The 21562-nt window shown below is 30.9% G+C and overlaps 1 protein-coding gene across 1 annotated transcript in view; it reads left to right on the top strand.

Moving 5' to 3' along the window:
* The first annotated feature begins 13517 nt into the window (after positions 1 to 13517).
* LOC121129099 (neuroligin-1) overlaps positions 13518 to 21562 on the top strand; it is a 49830-nt gene continuing 41785 nt past the window's right edge. The window contains exon 1 of the mRNA XM_040724774.2: positions 13518 to 14214. Coding sequence (XP_040580708.1) covers positions 13779 to 14214 — 436 coding nt within the window. The 5' untranslated portion in view covers positions 13518 to 13778. The remainder of the gene's footprint in view (positions 14215 to 21562) is intronic.

The following is a 21562-nucleotide window of genomic DNA, read 5'->3' as shown; positions in this document are numbered from 1 at the left end:
AATGTGTTGCACAATTTCATACATACTTGCATTTTGCTAGCCCGAACATTGTTCCTCTTTCCTCTGTTCGTCTCTTTCGAAAAAGTTTCGCGAACATCTTAACGTGGACTTGGCAATATTTTCTAATAATTTTTGTCTCAATATTATGACAATCGGTTAGGGATATATTTGTTATTTCTTTTTCAATTATTTTTGTTACATTTTTTAAATCATTAAATTTTTTAGTTTTAATAAAGTTGCGAAATGGCTTCTCGGCTGCAATGAATATACTTTCGAAGATTTCTTTCATACAATAGCGTAAAGATTGGCCGGTATAATCTTTTAGATCAAGGAGTTTTGAATACGGCCCACTATCATTAGTGTCCAAAATAACAGAACTAAGATAATCCAAACAAACAGACTGATATGTCTTGATTCAGTTTAAAATATAAGCTGCAATATAACATAAAACATCAATTTGTTGTTCAGACAACACAGTATCTTTTTCTAGCTGAGGAGTTAGTTCTTGAAGAAAAGATACAATATCTGCTTCGTCAAATTTATTTCTTCCTTCTTTTAAATTATCTAAGAAATCGATTAGATATTCGCCATCATCATATTGATAATTGGAAGATCCCTTTTCCTTCATGAACTGACTTAAAGCAATTATTCTTCGATTGTTTTGAGCCTCTAATGATGTTGGAGTTGGGCTATTGTACCTAATAAGGCTGAATAATTTTTCCACGGCATCTTGAGTAAATCTTCCAGTTAAAAAGAATGAAAATCCTTCTTCAAGGAGTTCCTTGTACAACTGAAAGATGGAAGTTGTTGACAAAATGATACCAGTTTGCTATGGCTTCCAATAACCTTTTTTTCCCTACATGACATTGACGAATGACTGCGATTACCTTTTTTAAAGTCTGAATAGCTTCATTATATTTGTCAAGATTTTGATGACTTAAAGCCATCATCAGTGATCGAGAGGTTATGAGTTCGAACCAGGAACGAATCAGATCAATAAATTCTGCCATTAATAAGATTGACCCACCCTGGATTGTCGAGTATCTCAGGCTCGCACTTGTTGGATGGGGAAAAAAAGTCATTGCATCAGCAACATTCATTTTTGAAAAGTAGCTGGGTTTATGACACTTTCAGAAAGCTTTGGAACAATTTTCAATTCCTGAACTTTTTCTAACTCTACCAGTTTTTGAAGATATTTTAACTTAATTTTCACATCCCTTACATAGTAAAAAATGTTGATTATATTACTTGGCAAACTTTTGAGTCTCTGGTGGGAGTCCAATTCGCACGTTTGATAGCATTGATCCACAACTTCCTACGATTGATGTCTTTTGGAAAATTAAACATTTTCTTGGACGATAAGCCAGGAAACTTTTTAGTCAAAGTTGATCTATTATTACAATATGCAATATGAACACGTTACTATTATGAACAATATATTTTAATTAATAAGTATTGCCTAATTAAGACAAAAATAATTAAATTAAGCTCACAAAGTAGTACATAAATTGAATTCAAAACCTTTAAAATTGCCCTAATGGCAGCTGACAATTTTAAGGCAATCAGCAAGAGAAGAAAAAAAACATGCTCTTCTTCTGCTGAGCGTCCACTCTTTCCAATGGGCTCTTTATCTTTGCCTAGAGTCCTTTAATCTATATTAATAGAGCTAATTTCTGTGTTTGTTTGTCTGTTGTCTTCCTTTCCTGGATTGAACCATAAATTAAAATAATAGACACGCGTTACTTCCTCATGTCCTTTATTTAGACCAAGGTGAGTATACATAAAGGTGAGGCTGCAAGGATATTCTACGCTTGTGTTTTTTTCATTATCATGTGAATCATGACGTCACTGTTGAGGGACATCGCACTCTGTCCTATATAATTGGAAAGTAATAATTTTAAAATACTGACTTAATTCATTGTAAGGCAACAAAAATTAGGTAAATAAATATAATTAAAATTCATTTATAGTACAAAATGGTAAACTTAGGAACATGCCAAAAAGTATAAAGGCAAAAATATTTAACTTATATTGGTATTAATATCTATAAAAGTAAATCCTTTCCAATAATTATTTTGATTGTTTTGAAACTTGACGATATCCTTGCTTGATACTTTATACAATAATAAAATCAATTTCAGAACTAATTATTTAAAAAAACTAACATTAATTTGCATATTAATAATAATGAAATATCTGTATGTAAGCTTATATTAATATTTATGATGTATTCTAATTTGCCATTTTATTATATAATATAAGAGTGTTGAATAAAAGAATAGCAATAAGTAAAAATTATAGCATACATATTTTTTTACATACATACATGAATGAAAAAGAAAAGTTTTCAGGCAATCCTGATTTAGGCGAGATATCAATACATAGGGAAGCTGAATTTCATTTTTTAAATTTTCTTACAACGCCATGATCGACTTTGTCTAAATAATTGTGCCTTTTTGGTTAGGCTTTAAGATTTAGATAGGATTGGATAATCCCATTATTTTCAAATTCTAAAATAACATTGAAAAGTAGATCCTTCGTTACTGGACAATCATAGTCGAAGAAAATGGGCTGCTTCCAATGACTTATCAACCCAAGAATGAATACAACCTGAATTCGAGACATCAAATAAGAGTATTATTATTTATCTGCGAATATAAAATATTGTATCGAATTAGTATCGATATAAATTTTCACGATATCTGGAAAGATTATCGTATTTTTTCAATGCATAGACGATTGAATTTTTAAATAACTATGGTAAAAATAATTTATTTATTAAATGGTCGTAATACATGCAGATATATTGTACTACTTGACTGTAATTTTATTGATTAATTGTTACTGAACGTCATTGAAGCAAATGTTAATAAAAACAAAAAATTGTACATATTTATATATTGTAATTTATAGATAAGTCATGGATTACTTTAGTAATTCATGGTTAAATATGCACGAGAGTAAAATGTAAAAATACCCACAAACTTGACAACTTTTTGGACTCAATCTCTAAAAATGTTGAATTGGTTAGCTCAATTTTTATTCCTATATGAAGAGCTCCACATACATTCTGCCACTATATGAAATAATTTTTTAAGTAAATATATTAAAATAATGCTAAGGCTTTATTGACCCGTTTTGTCCAAGGCCTTCAATATTATACATAGATCTAACTGATTGGAATATCATATATATACAAAAAGGTATACTAAATAGGTAAATGTAAAAGCCAGAAACTATTTCCTCGCGTTTTTAATATATTTCATTAAATGATAACTGTTTAGTTATTTATATAAATGTTCAGGACTTGATGATTGAATCAAACTGCTCCAAAATGAATCTCTGGAGTTATAAAATGGAACTTTTTATACGTTGACATCATCACGGATAGGTAAGCTGAACGTAGCTCGAAGCATGATCATATATTAATGTATAAATTCACACGTGGAATATTAAAAAAAGTATGTTAGGTTATCCAATTTATACATTGGCCTCTGATAGCTTAGTACTACAATCGATTCTGATGTTAATCCGTGTCTAATATAATGACTAAAAAAACTTAAAATATATTCCTTGATTTAGTTGCAAAATATTTTAGAATGGATTATTTCTTACCAGTGATATGTCAAATAAAATGTCTGAGAGATAAAATACTACTTAAGGAAATGTTGATACTGCCCACAATTTTATTTCACCTAAATAGAATATTTAAAGTATAATAATGGTTTTAATGAACGCTGTAGTTCTGCTGTACAAGCTGTTGGTAGTGCATTACAAAACAAAGTATATCTACAAAAGACGATTTTGCATAATGTCTGCATATTTTTCTTTGGAACATAAATCCTTTTATCGTAAATAGAATAGCAGACTTCCTCTTTCATCTTCATTTCATCCGAATTTGTTTTAAAATTTCAGATACATCTTTTTAGTGTTGATACACAAGGAACCGGAAGAAGGCCACTGGACTGAATACATCTGTAGCTTTTGAGGAGAGAGACTTGAATACCAGTCCTTGAATAAGATCCTCTTTATTTCATATAGTTATATAATATAATATAGTAATAAATTACTATATTATATTAATTTCATACTCAGATTATATATATTATTACATTATAAACTCTTGATAATTGTCTGTGAACAGCCGTTGTTGATCAATCACCAAAACGTATTTTTATCTTATTTTTATGATGGTTTTTTTGAGTTATGGTACCTGTCTGTCTCCCTGGAGTGCTACTGTCGCCGGCATAACTCCCATGAAGTTTTTCTGATTCAATTCTTTGTCAGGTCCTCCCACAAACACAACATCTCCTCCTTTCCGTGCACTCCAGTTTGAGATAAGGTCCAACACATCCATAACATGTCAATTTTTGCATTTGCACAGCTAACTCTATCTCTACTGTCCATTCATCTAGGGCGGAGGCTTTCATTTCACTTGTTATAGCCTGTACCATAAATGCAAGGTCGCAATCCCAGACTCCCATCAGACTAATGAGGGTTTTGGTTTCGGGCAAACGAACCTCAACAGACTCACCCGGTATCCAGTTCTTAGTGTTGAGGATCTCGTAAGCCGTAAACGGACTAATCGCGAATGCCTTCCTCTAAGCCTGTATGATCTTCTCATCTTGTTTCTTTTCCTCCTCTGTCAACTGATTGTACACTGGTTGTACCCTTCCATTCATGAACAGAAGTATTACTCTTGCCATTTCATCCAGTTCCAGTAATCCTTTAACTAGTTCCACTTGACGAATCCAGACCGTTATATCGCTTGAACAATTGAGCCTCGGCACGACGTCTACAATTTTCATGTTTTTCATGGCCGTGATAGTCTTCTGTCCCTTCCTTGCTTTAACCATGAATTGAAAGAATATACACGTGTTACTTCCTCACATCCTTTATTTACATATAAAAATAAAAAACGAGTACATTCTAATGACATCTGTGAATGACTTTTTTTACGAGTGTGTGTAGCTAAAGCTCAGTGCGTCATATGAGAAAAGAAATAAAAAAGTAAGTACATTTAAAAAATAATGAATTTGACTTAAGATAAGGTTTAGCAACGAGGGCATGTAGCTAAAGCTTAGCGTGTCATATTAAAAAAGAAACGAAAAGGAGAGTACACATTATAATATCATAATATATATCTATATTATTAAAGCTAAGCTTATTGACAAGTAATAAATCCTAGCAATTCCGAGTACTATCGCTAGTTAATCAAATATATGATTTATTATTTTCTTCCATCCTAGCTATAAGTGAATAAAATAAAAATATACCTAGGACTGTAGGACTGAAAGACCGATGTATCAGTACTTAGGACCGTTAAATGGTAAAAAAGATCGGGCCGATAAAAAAAAAAAAGACTGAAAGGGGGGCGGGGGACAAGACTGATAAGGCGATCAGCCCTAGTACTGATCTAACACTACATATATGTAAAAACCTTATTCTAACAAACCATTCTAATAATTACTCTGCCTTCTACTTATATTTAGCATGCTCTATGTGAACGAAATGTTTGCTTTGTTATATTATTGGGCATATAGCTTTCTAAAATATGCATCACTGTTCTGGAATGTCGTTGATGGATATTTCATACTTTACAGTGTTACTTTAATTGCATTACATAGCCTTTTTTCCGAAAAAAACAAAAAAAAATCCCAAAAGTCAAGTAGTAGCGTTTAGCAATTCTTCTCAACTATATAATAATTATGGGAATTATTCAGAGTTTGACAAGAGCTAATTCTAATTAAACCCATCGATGATCAGAATACTAATTAGATGAAAAACAGAAATATCCACAGCTGACAGCAAAATAAAGGTTAAGTTTTGGGTTAGGGATGTTACACCGTGAGTTACTAGTGTCAAAACTACTAACTATGAACAATTGAATGTCCATCATTTAAAAAATAAGGAGCTCAATGCACTCGGCATAAATTATTCTCTTGATACTTGCTCGCTCCTAGAGAAAAAAATATACTTTATGCATATGGACTTCAAAGACAAAGCCTAGGTCAGATGGACTAATTGTAATTCTATAATGTTTACTTAAACTTAATAAGTACACCACCATCTGACCAATTAAAAAAATATCTCGCTGGAGGAAAGTAAAAAAAAAAAAAACCCTTTTTGGACTCCATTTTCCCCTAATCTGAACTTTTTTGACTTGGCAATGTATAATATTCAGTTTAAAGGCTAAGCAAGGACTCCCTTATGACAACCACGGTGGTTGTGTGGGCAACATATTCTAAAATACGTTGTGTGGACTATTTATAAGTCAGTGACAAGGCGTCTCCACCAAGTTGTACAAAACAATGGTTAGCACATGGAATGAAATATTGGTCATTTGTAAGACAATATTAAACATTTTAAAAAGTATTAATTCATTTTCTAGTTTAATTTTTTTAAGGAACTCTAATTTTGGTCCAGCCTATGTACCATGTAGGTATGTACATATATAAAATTAAATACTTCATAATTTTATAAAAATGTAATTTTTTAGCCTTTCTATTATATTATTAATATTAGACTTAAATAAGACTTAATTACATTCTCTGCTACCAAACAATTACAATATTTGTTAGATTAGGATTAATTATAATGGATCTTGCTATTATGTATATACTCGTATGTTACATAATATTATATCGTTTGCCGTATGTAATTACAAATATATACAAATGAGCTATAGATGCCATGAAGGAAAAAGTAACATGAAATTAAGTATTCTAATACAATATTTTATAACATTTAAAAATAATATACCGACTTTTTGATAGTTTCTATATCATTTTTGTCTATTTCTTCCATGTCCATTGTATAAAGAACAATAAATTTGATTTTTCTGATGGAATATGGATGAAATATCAAGGAAGGACATGGTATTGAAAAATGTAGATCCATAAAGTGAATGAGTAACACATAAACCATTTTAAAGATAATTGATATGATTATATTACTATGAAATTAGTGAAAATGTGGGTTACTACATCTATTGCTCGTGTACACGTCCAAGTGTTTAATATATAGTTATAAATATATATATAACTGATATTTTTGTGAGAGCAATTCTTCAGCCGATATTATTTATATAAAATACTTGCTGGTTTGGACATTAACGGAAAAACCAACACTTTACTTGCATTTTTTTGGAAATATGAAGGTACAGGGAAAAATGAACAAATGAACAACGAACAGGGAAAAAATGAACAACGAACAGGAAAAAATGAACGATGAACTGGAAAAATATAAATGGCGTCCATTTTGACGTTCATTTTTTTATTGTCTTTATGAGGTCGCTTTTTGACTATTTTTTCCAAAGATTACTAATTCTTATTTTTTTATTATTGGGATTTTATTATAATTTAATGTAACAAAATAAAGATTAAAATAATAATAAAATACATCAAGAGAGATTGCAATAAAATTAACGTTATAGTTTAAAATTAACTCCCTAGATCAAAGCTCAAGCAAAGCAAACAACAATAGTTTCGGGGTAGCTTTTTCCTTCCCTTTGCCTACATTCCAAAAAGAATGTAGGCAAATGAGTACTCGGGAAAGTAATCACTTAAATTAAAAAGATGAATATTCAAATCGAAGAAATATCGAAGACCAAATAATGCATCTTGCAAATACATGGATGCTTGAATTAAAATTATTTCCACAGTACTTACAGGGCAAGTTGAAGTAACTTCAGACCGGTGAAATTGGAAACTGTCCGGTAAATTTCCTATTCTCCTTTTACAAAATTGAGGGACTTCATTATTACTTTTTCCCATTTTTGTGACAGGTAAAGAAGACAATTTTTTTTTTGAATTGCATTATGTTCTAAGAGAGTCTGTTGTAACATCTTTAAATGCCAAGGTATAGGGGGTTTATGAAATGTAGCTGCTCTTAGTAGAGGGTGATAAAATTTTCCTGGCTTAACCCTTGATTCTTGGAACTTGCCAAAAAACTATGGGGTTTACTTGTTTTTATACTTCTCTAAATAAGGTCTACAATATGAAAATAATATTTTTATAAGATGTTGTACAAGTTGAAATTTGTAGGTCTGATAAAATATGAACATTTATCATGTGCTTATAAATCAACCAGTGATTGGCGTCTTAAAAAACAGCTATAGTAATAACTACGTTTTCTAAATTTATTCATTTCAAAAAAGTTATGGGCAAAAAAACAAAACAAAAAAACAAATTGCGGAAAATTGCAATTTCGTTTTTTTAGGTACAAAACTGAACCTACCATTAAATATTGGATTTGTAAATAAAATAAAGTTTGTAGAAATTTGTCAGGAAATTTGTTTGCATATAAATTGTACTCATAAAAATTGATGTTTAACTGCCTATGGTAGGAGATGTTGCTTTTCCTTTTCGCTTGGAGAAATGAGCTTTCTATAATGTATATATTTTTAAGAGTGTCCTCATTGTATGGCGTTACTCTTAAAAGATGAACCAATTTTGGGAGAACTTAAAGTCCCATGCAGATATTTTGTCCTACATATTCAGGTTTAAATTTGGAAAGAAAGAGGTTGCTTGATTAAATCTCCTTAAGATTTCCTCACGATTCTTTTGACAACCCTCCTTCTCCACCCAGACCCCCAGGAGTTTGATGTTCCTTGTGGTACGGAAGCTTGGCCATCTTTTTTCAATCTTTCCTCCATTAGCGCTCAATATCTATGTTTTTCCTGGATTAATATTTGATTCGGAAGTTAAAGATAACTTTCTACGTAAAGGTCATAATTCTTCTGATTGACTTCATTGTTTCGAAAGGCTCCAACCCAACACCAAAGTTAAGTCGTCACATAGCAGAGGCATTTTGGATCAGCTGGGATTGCTGAAACTCCAACGATTTGGTAATCTCCCTGAAGAAATCTGTCATTCCCTACATTGAGCAGCAATGTAAAGACGGGGACCTCATGCCTTATTCCTCTTTTATTTGGAAAAAAAAACCTTATGAATTTTTCATTTTTTTTCAATTTTTATTATTTCTTGTCTTTTTTTTAAACGTTAATTTTCAATTTTTAAGATCAAATGGCACAAAACGATGCCTTTTGTACATAAAATTTTAGACTGCAACAGTATTTTCAATTTCTAGAGCATTTTATTAAATAATTTTTGCAATATTTGCAAAAATGAAGCAGTTATTAAGAACATTATTCTCCATAAGTTTCTTATCTTTGCAAGGATCGGAAATATATTGGTAAGTTTGTGTTTATCTTTACAAGGCCAAGAAATGCTATTAACTATTTTTTTGCAATTTTATTTGCAAATTTCGATTTTACAATTTTTTGGCAAAAATAAAAAATGGGCTTCTCATCTTGAACTTTTTTTTGTATATATGTTGGTATGTTATTTGAAGTTTATAACACAATATTAAAAAAATATATATAATGATACTACTAAGGGTACAAAAGCCAATAAGTAGTAAGAGTATTGTATGGGACTGCTATGTTCAGACTTTTTTTGGACTAAGCAGGATTGTAAACTCTTTACATGTACTCGGAACTCTTAAAGTCCGAGGCTTTTCTGAAAGAAGTCTTGAGGTTGTCCGACTTGTTGTGGTGCACTTTTCAAGCCTTGAATTCTCCATACACATAAAGTGAACAGTCTAGTAGATTGAGATCATAAGGTTGAGTTCTTAGACTGGAAGCTTGACATCACGAGCTTGAGCCCAATCTTAGAACGATGTTGAAGTTCGTCTCTAATTTCCTTTCTATGCAGTCTCGCGTGGAGGAGTGCGTAAATATTAACTTGTTGTTTGTATTGTTCCACCTTTTGTTTGCGAAATACACAAAAGCTATTAATCAATTTTGGATTTTCAAACTTAAGAAAAGTTGATTAAAAACTCTTCAAATTTAGTGGCAAATAATTATCCAATACTCGGTACATATTAGACCCCGAAGAAGTATTATCACCGGGTAGTTCATTGAAATCTGAACACTTACTAATTCAATAATAAACGAAGGTTGAATGATTAAACTTAATTCATATTTCGACATATTAAAGCATACACAATTAGTCACATAGCACACTAAACCTGACAATTCCAAATATCCACAAATTGCTTCTATTTCAATAGTCCTTGTAAGGATTGCGTGAAGCTCTTTGACACTAAAACTACGGACAGTAATGACCCCTTTAAACAACGGTGGATATCAAAAATAATACCCATTTATTTTTTATATTTTTAACTGTTAGTGGTTGCGAAAATTGAAAGTAATTTGTTAACGTCTCTTTTTTGTACAATATAATAGCATTTATATCAGCAAAATCCGAAATATTATGAAAAAATTGTAAAGGCCATCCGTTAAAATACTTTTTGGTCGAATAAACTCGTATAAAGTTGAAACTTTCTAGATCAACTCCATCCGTAGTTTCATTATAATACTGAATTGATTATGGTAACTATTTTTGCCTATCTGGAACGTTCACACTTTTGTGAACAGAGCTTAAAATTAATACATTTTTGTTCTTTTTTCCTGGATAATCAGTCAATTTTATGCCACTATTTACAAAAAGTTGCTTAAAGTAAGTGCTTGTTTGGTATCCTTTAGTTCATGTGGTATTTCTTTGCAATAACTATTCCTAGTTCCCAAAATACTCGTCCTTTTTTTCTGAAGTTCGTTTGCAAAAGACAACACCGAAAAGAAATAATCTGTTATAACATTCCTTTGTTTACCCAAATATGGTTACATTAGCTTCATTACGACATATTCTGATAAAGATTTATTAGTTGGTCTAAGTAAGGAAATACATTTACAAAGTATTTGGTCGATGCTTTTGTGGGAAATAGTTGCTCAGCAATTTTAGCTGGCTTCTAACACTGACTTACAATTTTTGACGATTCGATCTCATAGTGTTGAAATCAAGGGGAACTTGTCGTTTTGGAGTCTTTGTGATCTTGTGGAACAAATATCAAAGCGGATAATTCTGAATAATTTCGTATATCTGTTACGAGGCTTTGTATTCCGAAAGAGATTGATCCCATTTTTCTTGACCAAAGCACTTCAGTCAGCAGCCCTTTGGCTAAGATTCCTCTTGCGTACAATTATTTTGAGTATTTCTCGTTTGGTGGTTTTCCATTGATGATTCGCCAACTGGAAGCCATCATTGCCGCTAAGGACGCCAACATTAATGGTTAAGAGAGCTTAGACAAACATTTATTTATGGTATTAATTTTGTTGAAATTCTATTGTTAATTAATAGATTACATCTTGTTGAAGTTTAAAATTCAAAGTGTTCAGATTTTATTGGACCACTCGGTACATACGAGTATAGACTGTAACTTAAAAAATGATCTACTTGATCTGTTTTGTAGAAGTTACAATTCTTAATCTCCTCAATATCAATTTCGAATAGGAAAATTTATGTATAAGCTAATATATTTTAATAAATATTTAAAAATCAAGTCAACCATTGGACTAAATAAGTTTAATATCAAATCAAGTTTTTGAGTATTTTTAATTTTAATTTTTTTAATGTATTTTTCACTCTTTTTATAGGTTAGAGACAATTTTTGAGTACGAATAAGATAACCTTAAATCTCCATGAAAACATTTTTTATTTTTATTTAAAATTTAACCTTAATTTCATAAATGTGTTTGTATTCTATGTGAAACGATCTAGAGCAAATGTAATTTAAAGGTAAAAACCGTGAAGCGTGAATTAAAATTTTCCTTTCATTTTCATAAGAATATATGTTCTTAGAGCATGAGTGGACAACATTTTCGGTAATTGGGCTGCATTAATCTCAATGTAATATTAAAAGGGACACATTCAGAAAAATATATTCGTTAAATTTATAATAATTTAATGCTTGGGGGAGTACCCAACATTGCTAGGAGTCATTAGACACTGACAGACAGAAGACAAATTTTGTTTAATTTATATATATATGTACTTCTGTTTCTTTTCTTGTTTTAATATTTGTTTGAAGACTTAAAAAAAAAAAAGTCACTAGTGGTGCCATCTGTGAGAAAGCATCGGGACTTATTATACGATATAATAGCCACACATGCTCATTGTTAAAAATGAGTTTTCTGTTGACAAACCGAAAAACGGACACAGTTTTGCCTTATTAATTACCAAGGGTAATAATCAGGATTGATTGGAGTTCTTAGATGCTTTAATAAAATAGAAGAAATCTCCATTTTTCATAAGATGAATAAACTATATTTGATAGAACATTTATATGTTCTCTCCTCAAGAATAAAAAATAATTATTACAACTTTAGAAAATAAAAATTGTTTACGTTCCCAACAACAACAACAAAATTTGCACGCTAAAAATGCTTGGGATTTACAACTATAAATTGACTCTTTTCTTCTTTAATATGATGCACCGAGCTACATATGCCCGTTGTTCAAAAGGACTTCTTCTCGGATAGATCAGACAATCTAACTAACGTACAGACAAACTTTTCTTTTTTAATTTGAAAGATTTAATGCATATTTGTAAGAAAAATCACTATAGTATTCTCAACTATTGATTTTCTTACCCTTTATAAGGGTTCTGGATGTTAATTGCTTAAACAAAAACTGGCTTTTGTTAAGCTATGAACCATTCCCTTTTCTTTAATAATGAATAGTCGAGTCATAATTCGAGAAAATAAGATAACTATCAGTTATTTTCGGGTCTGATTTATTACTATTTTGAAGGAAAGGTTGAGAGACCTATGATGTGTTTTATAAATGTATATTAAAAACAACTCAAGTGTAGAGGATTTACATGAATCACAAATAATATATTGTTTCCTCCAAATTCTAGAGGGTCTAGTTCAACAACAATATTAATTTGATTTATACTTTTTTTTGTGATGACTAAAATAAATTGAAAACCTGATTACCAACTACAAAACTGCTATACATTTTTAAAGGACCACTAAAATTAGATATGAAAACTCAAAGATTGTTTTTTTTTTGCTATTTGTCACCAATTGAAGGTTACAAAAGCTCCTAGTTCCTTTATATTTATATTTTAGTAATACATTAATTAGAGCATTCTATTTAATTTATGATTTGGTATTTAGGAACTTGAAACATTAACTAATTACTCCTCGAACATTTTAAAATAAAATAAATAGGTACGTAACATTTGTCGAGTTGTCATCTATTGACAACTTGAGTAAAGAGAATGAGTCGGCCAAAAAGTGTGGGGAAAACTTTCTAGAACAATCACTCAGGTATGTATATACATTCAAAATTGGTTGGAAATTTCATGCATGCAAAAATATTAATTCAAAATAAAAAAGCACAAAAAAAAAAAAAAAAAAAACTATAAAGGATTTCCTCACTTGATGCTATTACTCAGCTGCGCCATTCTTTAAATAGTCAAATTGTAAGTTACATCTACGTGGAGTAATAAATGATAAGCTGCCCAATGAATTTATTTGTAAAAAAATATATTTTGCTTGATTTAAACGGGCACTGGGAAGGGAATTATTCTTCAGAATGCACATGTGTAATAACCTCACGCCCTCGTTGCTATATGAGTGTAATTCTTGACATATATGTATATGCTTTGACTTTTTGGCTCATTTTCAAGAAATTCATCTGCCAAAAATGAGGGAAAACAAAAATAAGAAGAAAAACAACAGAGTTCTTCTTAAATTCTTTTGTGACTTTCAAATAATGTGATTCCTATGTTAAATAATATTAATATTAATAAAAAAGCATGAGAGTGGCTCACCAACCTCAATCTGTCTGTTTGTGATCCCCCTGATTGGAATAATTAGTGACGTGTCATGTGTAAGTCATCAAATCCACATCCTTCTATCGACAAAAATGCTTGTTGAGCTACATAAATTTGAGGCATGGATGTCATCATTCCTATTTGTACTCCTCATAAGTCCCTCAAACACATCTCTAAGCCGTATTATTTCAACACGACAAGGTCTTGTTCGCGGCTATGTCTCTGTTCTTAAACATCCACGTCTTCCAGACGTTGAGGCTTTCATTGGTCTACCATACGCTGCTCCTCCCATTGGATATAAGAGATTTATGCCTCCGAGTAATCCAGAGTCACGGCCTCCAAACTCTATATATGATGCTACTCAATTTAAGCCCGTGTGCCCACAACTTCTGCCGAATTTATCGGATGAAATGAGGGCATTACGCTATATGTCTTTGGGGAGATTCGAGTATCTCAAAGTTCTTACTCCATATTTGCAAAATCAAAGCGAGGACTGTCTCTATTTGAACATTTATAAACCAAAGAGAGGTAGGATAGTGGGCATTGTTTTAAATAATTCAAGTGTTTTTCTGCGTGTTCCCAACATTTATTTTGAATTTTTTCCATGTCTTATTTCCTTTCACACCTTTTTTTTTACTTTGCTCTTTCGCCTCCTTCGACCTTTTCCAACCATAATTACCATATGAAAAAAAAAAAAAATTGAGATATACTTCGAGAGTAAAATAAATAAATAAAAGAAGTCTCTGTTCATTTATTTCTCTCTATTATTTAACTTTAGAACTTTCAATATGGTTCTATAAAAAGTCTTCCAAGTTTTTATCTAATACCTAGAATTTTTATATACCTAGAAAAGTTTTTTTTTTTTACTCATTACTCCATAAATTTTGTAACATTCTCAACATAAAAGTTGAGTTTCATTAAAGGACAGTTTCTCCCTTCTATTTCTGCATGCCTTCAATTTAAAAATATATACATTTTGCTTTTATTTATAAGCACACTTTGAAATATGACGTAAGAGAATATCGGATGTACAAATTATGTATACATATATTATAAAGTTTTTATTTTCTATCAAAAAGGCTTATAGTATGTATTTTATGCCTACTATCAAACAGATAAATAATGGACCATACGGCATAAGCAAACAAACGAAACCTGCATTACGGCAAGATGTCAACCCTAATCTAAGTGAAGTAAATTAAAAACATTGCACATATTTATAGTTTTTAAGCAATAAGACATTGGACGTAGATCGGAGTAGAATTGAGGATCGACATCGTAGTAATTCCTACTATTATCATTGCTAGATACATAGTGGGATTTTTCTTTATTTTCTTACACTCATTTGAGGCTTGCAGCTAATCTGATTAACGATTTGATAGCTAAATTTCTCTCTTCCATAAAATGTTTCAAATTGTCAGGTCGATCACGTTCATTTTCAAGTCATATTTGATACATTTCTACTCATAATGAATAAAATGACAACCAAGAAATTTATAGGTGCAAAATGTTATAGAGATTATAAGTTTTAATTAAAAAAAAAAAAAATGAAAAGCCATGATATCATAAAAGGTCACGAATAAAACAAAAAACAATAATACTCACTAGATGGCATAGAGATCATGAAACTAGTAAACAAACAAGCAAGCAAATGTCCTCAGAACTTATTTGTTTCAAATATCACATTAAATTAATGCTAAATTGTTCCAATTTTTTTTCCAAAAAAGGTAATCTAAAACGGAGAGCAATAGGGTAGATTGAGGATAGGTTCTTTAGTTGTCAATTTTTAGTAGTTAGACTTCCGTCTTCTTTTAAGCGGAAAGTTATTCTAGTGATAATGGAAAATACTATTTACTTTAAATATATGTTAATAATATACCCCTCTGATGTTATAGACTTGGGGGTCACATTTATAAAATGTACGATATTTAAGTAAGATAATTGAGAATGTGGACACAATTATGCAGTTTTAATAGAATATATTTTGTTTATATTTCAGTTGGAATAATTTATTTGAGCGTTGATTTAATATTCAAATATATTTTTTTAAATATAGCAATCTAAGGGAGTAGACTATTTAATTAGTATGTTTGCCAGATTACTCGTAACGTTCATCCTATGGAAGAAGATACAATTTACAAAGAGAGGATCATATTTACTCCAAATCCTATCTGCATCCTGGTTTATCCTTTTTACAATTTGTCAGATGGTTCCTAGAATCATTTTATTTCTCAGTTTACTTCTTGGTTTTACTGAAGTCCTCAAAATTCACTAACTTATTGAAAATTTGTAATTTCATAAACATTAATAATTTTTCTGTAATTTCTAGTTATTAGAGTCAGGGTCGTAACTACAGGAGAACTAGGGGACTGAACCGGATCCTCCCACCAAGCGATGCTTGAGCCTCCTCCCCTAAATTAAATATAAATATATACAAACATCGGGAAAATGCCATTCTAAAAAACTGCAGAATAGTGACTACATTCTATACGAAAATGAACACGGTAAAGTGCATACCTCCACCTAAAATCAATTCCCCTAGTAATGTTCGACTATGTGTGTTAAACGTTTTTGTAACCTTGGCCTCTCAAAATTTGATTTGATTTATTTATCTCAATTTGTTCAAAAGTTATGGGAGATTTTTGTTTTCCGTTCATATAATAGGTAATGATGGTACTTAACAGTCGTACATTTTGTAAGTATGACTCCGAAGCATTTAACTGCAGAGGGGGAATTAATAAGATAAAAAAAAATATATTGAATTTCAATATAAAAAATAATTTTGGACATTTATAAAAAAATAAAGCCTTCAAAAAATTATGAAGAAATAAAAATATATTCTCAAACCGAAAAAAATCATAGTCACGGCCTTGGCCCCTCCTAAAATATGGAGTGCCCTCCATAGATATAAGTTCTATTTACAAGAATTATTACAGTTAATTTTCTCATCCAACAAATTATACGAGCCTTACACATTCAACACTTTACGCTTCATATAACTTACCCATCTTGATAATTTGAAAGCACACATGATGCCATCAACATTTATAAATTCGTTCGCGGCCAAATTTTAAAAGATACCGACCTAGACGGTATCCTTTAAAGGACATTATAAGTTTGGTTAAATAAAAATTACAACGGTCTCAGATAAGTCTAGGATTTCTAGTCCAAAGTTCAACACTATTGAATACTTTATACGTAGAATAGACTTGTTAGTTTTAAGGTTTTAAGTAGAGTAATCATGCTTATACAAACCATAGTTATAAGCCTTATGATGAAACACACTTCTTAGTTCCAGTTTATTCCTTGGCTTAATAAAAAAAAATCCTCGTAAGATGTCATTTTTTATTATTCCACATATAACATTATTATATCATTTTGTTTCAATTCATTGAAAATTTTTCTTCCCTTTGTATAATTTACCTTTTCAATTCAACTACCAGGGTGGATTCATGATGGCTGTATAGTTAGTTATAGAGTAATATTCAACGCCTCTAGCGCATCTATAAAAGTGTTCCATTTATCACTACTTTTTGCAAATAATAATCACGTGACCTTCGTTTTGCCACTTGGCTTATAGTTTTCGTACAGGACACGGATAAGTATATATAAATTGATGATACGGTACAATAGTAAGATAAATTCTTTGACATCGCGATGGGAGACGAAAAAAATAAATAAAAGATAGTTGATATAAACATGACCTAAGACCCGAAAAGTATCTAATGCCCGATACTGGTCCAAATATTCTTGATGCTCCACAATCATCTAAGGGCGTAAATGTATTTTAAAGAATAAGTAGAAAGAAGATTGAAGCCGAACCATCACAGGGATAGGAAGACACTTTCATGCCTCCATAAGCCATCAATCATATTGTCACCTCAGTATCTGAGTGACTTAAAATGGTGGTTAAATTTAAGATACTCGAGCTCTCCTATTCTCATATTTAGAAATTCATACTTACAAGTTTACAAGTTTTTCTTTTGCGGACGGGACGTTGGAGCAAGGATATAAAATTCCAGATGAATATGCCTAAAAGAATAACTTTGGTTTAAATTATTTGCAAATTTGCCTGTACTCTCTTTGTAGAAAACAAATGTATACCTACGCAGGGTGAATATTTTCATTCCAGTTCAAAACTTTACTTATATTATTAAGGCCCCAATTCCTTCGTATGTTCTTAGATATATTAATTTTGACTTCTATGTTTCCTTGAAGTGATCCACACGTTCCCATTGTCTCCCAATATATCTTCTGAATCTGCGTTTTCGGTTATAACTTTCCCATGGAATTTGAATAGTGATGTATACGAAGTTTCCCTTACTGCCTTCATATAAAGAATTTTCGAGGAAAATTTTACCTCAAATACCCTCTTATACCATAAGCTCACGATACATAATGTGACCAAATAATGTATTAATATAAATTCCAAAAAAGATCCAAATTAATAAAAACCGAAGGAACACAACATTAATAGCAAACCACCTTAGAAATAAATTAAAATTATTAATTGTCAATGTATTGTTTCAATCATTTTTTTTATCATTTTACATCTTGCACTTAGTAGGTGGATTATTCATAAGATGATCCATTCCGATGGTGATGCATGTGTGAAGTGAGTATCCTCCCATAAATGAATCTAAGACTAAAAGCCAAATAAAAACTTTGCTCCAAACAAGTTGGAAAGATGGAATAAAATTCAAGCATTATTTATATACTTTATTTCTTTTAATTTATTATCGAATATATATATATCCTTCATCAGAGAAACTCTAAAAACTGAATAAATTCAGAATTCAATAACTGCCTCTTCTGTAGCCTCCTCTTGCACCTTGCAGGTCTCATGATCTATCTGTTTTGTCTAGTCCAAGGCCTTCATTTGTCCTTTTTCCCACTAAAAAGAAAACGACAATTCCCTTGGCAGACCAGTATTGAGCTGTTCCAATTTCCGATTTAAGCTTATTAATTTATCCACCTCCCGTGAGATCCCAACAAATAAACAAATTCTTGCATAAATGATTTTAAGATGTAGCCTTGAAGTTTGAGCCTATGTACTGAGAGGGGGTTTACTTCTTAATAAAGCCCCGGGTGTCTTCCAAGAAAGAAACCGCCGGTTCTTTGGCCCCCATAGAATAGAAAGAACCTTGTGAAGGCCTAGTCTCCCGATGGAAAGGAGACAAACCTTCTTCCCTAACTTGATTGTCTAAGCTCCATTCATCTTCTTTAGGATCTCCTGGCTAATTTTAGATTGAAACATGTCTAAAACATTGAAACACCTACTCTATTTGAAGGACAAGTCGTAGATCTGTCGAAGCAGACCGTTCTTGTAAGACCATGATTCAAAAATATTTAATGTTATCATTGTTCATAATTGATCAGTTATCCCTCCAGTAACTCAACTCCACCTATATATTTATTAAAACGCAAATATATCCTATTTTTTAGCTAGTAGCTACAGATGATATTTTCTTGAAAGTAGAAATTATAGCAAAATAATGCCTCTAGCGGACAAATAAAGTAAATTTTGTCCAAAACATTTTTCAGCTGTTGATCACGTGGGTCTTCATTTCGCTACTCGCATTAAAGCTTTAGATAATAGCCATGGATAAGTAGAGATTGCTTGAGGGGGATGGTGTTGCTTAAGAGCACATCAACTGTTGTGTTTCCTTCCTGTATGATAAACTTAAATATTTTTTCAAATTAAATCAAGAACTTAAATAGAAAGAGAAAATAATAATAATAGATGATTATAACATAACTACCCCAACAACAACAACTGATGTCAACTTTGTTGCTCAATTTATTGTCTAAGGTGCAGACATAAAAAAATGGATATAATGGGGGAGGTAATTGTTGCTCATTTTTGCAGCTAGGGAATGCTTTCTACACAAAGGATAGGGGAATCACACTTAAATGAATTAATGAATACATCTACATAGTTTTTGGGATCGGTCCTAGGACTGATTGCTAAATCAGGCTTTTTTATTATTGGTCAGATATGTTTTACCATTTAATGATACTAAGGACCAATACCTCGGTCTTTCAATCCTACCTATTTTTATAGGCATTTTTCTCACATTATTCAATAGGATTAAATTTCATAAGAACGAGGAAAATAATAGATAATGGCTTCAACCTATTATAATATGTTCTAGCCTCACACCTCCTTCTTCAATCTTCAGCTATCTTGTCTTTTTAAATAAGTTATCTTGAACAGATGAAATAACTTTGTTTGTAAATGACTCAAGAGAGTCATTTAATAGTTAGTAACTACGTCATTTATTGATTTGTAGTTATCGTAAAATACCAGTAAGGACCGGTCCTAAGACGGATTTTTTTTATTAGGACCGGACTGATAGTACTGCAGTCTTTTTAGTTTTTTTTTAAACTGATAAAACACTAAATACATTTGTTATGACTAATGTACTTCTTAAAAAGAGTACAACAAATTTTTTGCTTCCCTGGTCATTACGAGTACATTAACTAAAAAAATTCATTACCGAGGCGTGTCTCCTTTGTGTTCCAAAAAAATCGATCTTTAAAAAAACGGTCATCGTGCTAACATGACTAAACTGGGATTAAATGGACGAATCCTTACTTTATAACTCAAATATTTGTATTCAAATAAATTTATCCCACGGGACAGCTAAATATACTTTCTTACTGAAAAGCTACTAATAAATATTAAGTTTGGATTTTTTTTAAACTTTTCACTTACGAATCTGTATGCAAATGAAACAAACAAATTGTGACGAAGCGAAACTAATATTGTCAGGGATACGGGTATATATAAACGTTTGTAAAATATCGAATCGGATAATATTTTGATATCAGTCCATGTCTAGTACCTCTACACCTATCACGCCGTTATCTCGCTTTCACAAAAATATTTCACAGTGTATTTTGTTGTCAGTTCGTAGTTTCTTTTTCTTTCCTTATAATCCGTGTTCTGAATGTTAATTGGTTAAATTAGAATGAGATATTGTTTAAGCTGTGAACAATTCCCAACTAGGGTTAAATAATAATTCAGGTGCATACTCAGGTTCCACTGCATAATTTTGTGGAATTGCCTGATAATTTTTGCTAGTCTATACAAAAAAATTCCTTCATGGGGGGGATACAACCCCTCCAGCCCAACTAGCTGCTTCTTTTCCGTAGGAGAGGTTGCAGGATATAAAAAAGTTATATTGAACAACAAATAAATACTCTAGGTATATGATATAGCTAACTCCATAAAGACAAACATCCCCTGGTGTAAATATATGACAACAACTTCCCCCTCTAATTTATGTATTTCCTAATATTTGACATCATTATTATTATGTTATATATATATATATAAATACTTAGCTTTAAAAAATATATCATTTAATTATACAAATATATTTAAAGCCATTATCCATTAATAAAATATTGCAAATGCATCAAAATTATACCTTCTGGCGAAATTATATGTGTATATATAAATACGAGTATATGTATATATATCCTACAAATATATTATTGCACGGAATAAGATATGTGTTAAATAAAAAGTTAATATGAAATATAATTTGTGGTATTAAGAAATAATATAAATATACATTTTTTAATAGATACATATACATATATATCCTTATGTATATATCTTTTTGATGAATCAGATGTTTGATGTCATCAGTTTCTAAATAGCATAATATATAGTCATATATTATGTACAAATATATGTATATATAAAATAAAAAAAAGAGCAAAATGTGCCTTTAAGAAAAATAAATGCAAATAAACACGAAATAAAGTTGATATGATTTCCTTTTTTGATATTTTGTGTACATGTTCTATTTTAATAAAGCAACGTTGGTCTGTATGCACGTACACTCTTGATCATTTATAATAA

Source organism: Lepeophtheirus salmonis, chromosome 14, assembly GCF_016086655.4.
Source record: "Lepeophtheirus salmonis chromosome 14, UVic_Lsal_1.4, whole genome shotgun sequence".
NCBI lineage: Eukaryota > Metazoa > Arthropoda > Copepoda > Siphonostomatoida > Caligidae > Lepeophtheirus > Lepeophtheirus salmonis.
The sequence above is the reverse complement of the archived record's forward strand: the minus strand, read 5'-3'. Positions and strand labels throughout refer to the sequence as shown.